The 2,456-nt window shown below is 44.1% G+C and overlaps 1 protein-coding gene across 1 annotated transcript in view; it reads left to right on the plus strand.

Annotated features, from left to right (window-relative positions):
• Positions 1-1,069: 1,069 nt before the first annotated feature.
• Positions 1,070-2,456, plus strand: part of cUnh11orf96 (chromosome Un C11orf96 homolog) — a 1,992-nt gene continuing 605 nt past the window's right edge. The window contains exon 1 of the mRNA XM_080475835.1: positions 1,070-2,456. This exon is cut by the window's right edge and continues 605 nt beyond it. Within this exon, the coding sequence (XP_080331961.1) occupies positions 1,354-1,734 (381 nt within the window). The 5' untranslated portion in view covers positions 1,070-1,353 and the 3' untranslated portion in view covers positions 1,735-2,456.

Consider the following 2,456-nt stretch of genomic DNA (forward strand, 5'->3'; position numbering starts at 1 on the left):
CCTTCATATTTTGACAAGCACCAATTGACATTTCACATTGTTGCAGACTTGGATCGAACTGATGTAGATAAGAATCCCAAACAAATCGGCCACACTTAAAATGATTCCTTTCCTTTCCTTTCTAGCTTTTAATTCCCATTACATGTGTCTATGTCAACGGTGAAAAATGTGTCACTACTTTTCTTAATGTATTTATTCAGGTTTTGATTAAAGAAATGATGATGCCAGTAACTTATTAATCAGCTTTATCTGCTCATTGCCACAGCACTGCAGCCTTAGTTTGTGTTCTTCCTTGAATATGATGGATGAAGCTGCTTAGTTAGTTTATACTGTAAGTACATTTATTGTTGGGTGGCTCATATTAACAAATACTGGCAGGTATAAAGTAAGTTATTGGTATTACTTCTTGATGTTTTGAGGTGTCCGCCCTGATTTGTCCTCTACTTCTAATGCTGCAAGTTGCCCCCATGTGTATTCATATTCCAGATTCCTTATGCGAAAAACCTATAATCCACAGAGATGAGATTGTTGTACCAACAGCAGGGACTGTTATACCTTTCACTATTTGTACCTGCGGCTGTCATGTTTACATGTATACAATGTAAACAAAGCTATCTTCTCTTCAACTTCAATTATGTGATGTTCAGGTACTTGTCATGGTGAGTTCTGGAGTAACAAGAGATAAATATCATCCTAAACCACTTGAAAAGATGGAATAATTAAGCCTTGTTTGGTTCTCAACTAATTTACACACAGTGTCACTTCAGAAAACTCTTCCCAACATCATGACTATTTCAGCTGCCTTTCCTTCAGTGTCTACCCCCACCGTAAATCCATCAAAGCCTCCTACACCCAGCATGTACACACAGATATCCCCTTCTCGTATATTTATTTTGAGGGTCTGACTGCCAGAGGCTGGAACCATGACTGACAGGAAAGCAGGGGAGTGGGAGGGACCTGGAAAACACATGGGGAGAGAGAGCAACAGAGAGATAGGGGGGAGGGGGGCTGTAAGCTGCTATAAAAGAGGAAGCTGGAGCTGTTTCGCTCGAACAGACTGAGATTCACGAGCACACACTCACTGAGGCTGAACAGAGACGCCAGGCAGCAGGCAAGCTGAGGCACACGGAGGGGTGAATAGCAGAGGCGGACCATAGCAGCTGCAAGGTTACCACTGTGCCTGGACTTGGATCTTGGTGGAGCGTTTTCTTTTTTTGCTTGGCTTTGGATTCTTTGAGAGAATCCTCTTTGATTATTCAAAGAGAAGCTACATCTTGAAGGGTCACATCAGAGGTCTTACAGCTTTTTGTTACATTTAAATTTCAAGTAATTTCTCTGGGTACCTGTTTTACCATGGCTGCTGTGCGTCAGATGGTTATGGAGACCTCAGGCTTCCACGTCCTGCCAGCTCACCTCATGGCTTCAGCCATGGAGGAGTTTCCCCAGCAGCTGCCTGTCCCCAAGTGCCCGGCGAGGGGCAAGAGTCGTTCTCGCCGACCTCGAGAAGCTCGCTTCAAAACGCAGCCTGTCACCTTTGCTGAAATCGCAGAGGTGGAGGAAGAAGGCTCCTCACCCTTGGAGGAGGAAAGGGCACGCCGCTCGTTCTTGCAATCCCTGGAAAATCTGCGGCGGAGCACACAGACCCTCCACTGCTCACCCACTGCCCACAACAGCTGCACCCCCACATCTACGCAGGCCAGCCTGGACTCCAGTGACTCCGACTCCACCCAGTGAGGACAGGGACGCACCCATCTCCTGGTGCCCATGTATCTCACTTTGCTTTGACGCCACTTCAAACTGAAGCCAACAGAACTGAACCAAACTGGCCCCTCTGCCAGCCTGCTTCTGTGTGTGTGCGTGTGCGTGTGTGTGTAAACCATGCTGCAGTCATACAAAACCCTATGTTTAATATATACTAACATGTCAGCATAGAGCTTGAGGATGCACTGTGTTGGTGACCATCTTTCCCACAGGCTAGATAAACTGCTGTACAGATATCATGAAAGTAGCAAATGACGCAGTGTTTGAACACACCACTCTTCAAATGTATTCCTTTTCTACTCTAGATGTCTATGAGAGAAAAAAACAAACTTGAAAGATAGGTGATATTTTTCCATTTTAAATCTGTATAGGTATTTTTGTTTCTATCCAGATTTTTCTACTTGATCTGTCATGAAAAAAAGGACTGTTAAAAATGTTAGTGGCTTACTATCCTGTACATATTTAGACTTAGAGTTAAGAAGCACTGAACATTGAAAGTGACCTGGCCGTCACTGAAGGAGTGCAATTACAAAGCTTTGTCAGGAGCCTGACCTCTTGTTATTCAGCTTCATCGTCGATTAGATCTCTGCTCTTGATTCAGTTCCTGAGCAAAAAGATTGCCTTTACGAAAATATTTATTCTGTTCTTCGTTCATAGCCAAATGCAGGTTTAGACGTGATCATTTTGTTTCTCTT

Source organism: Lipophrys pholis (assembly GCF_963383615.2).
Source record: "Lipophrys pholis genome assembly, chromosome: 11".
NCBI lineage: Eukaryota > Metazoa > Chordata > Actinopteri > Blenniiformes > Blenniidae > Lipophrys > Lipophrys pholis.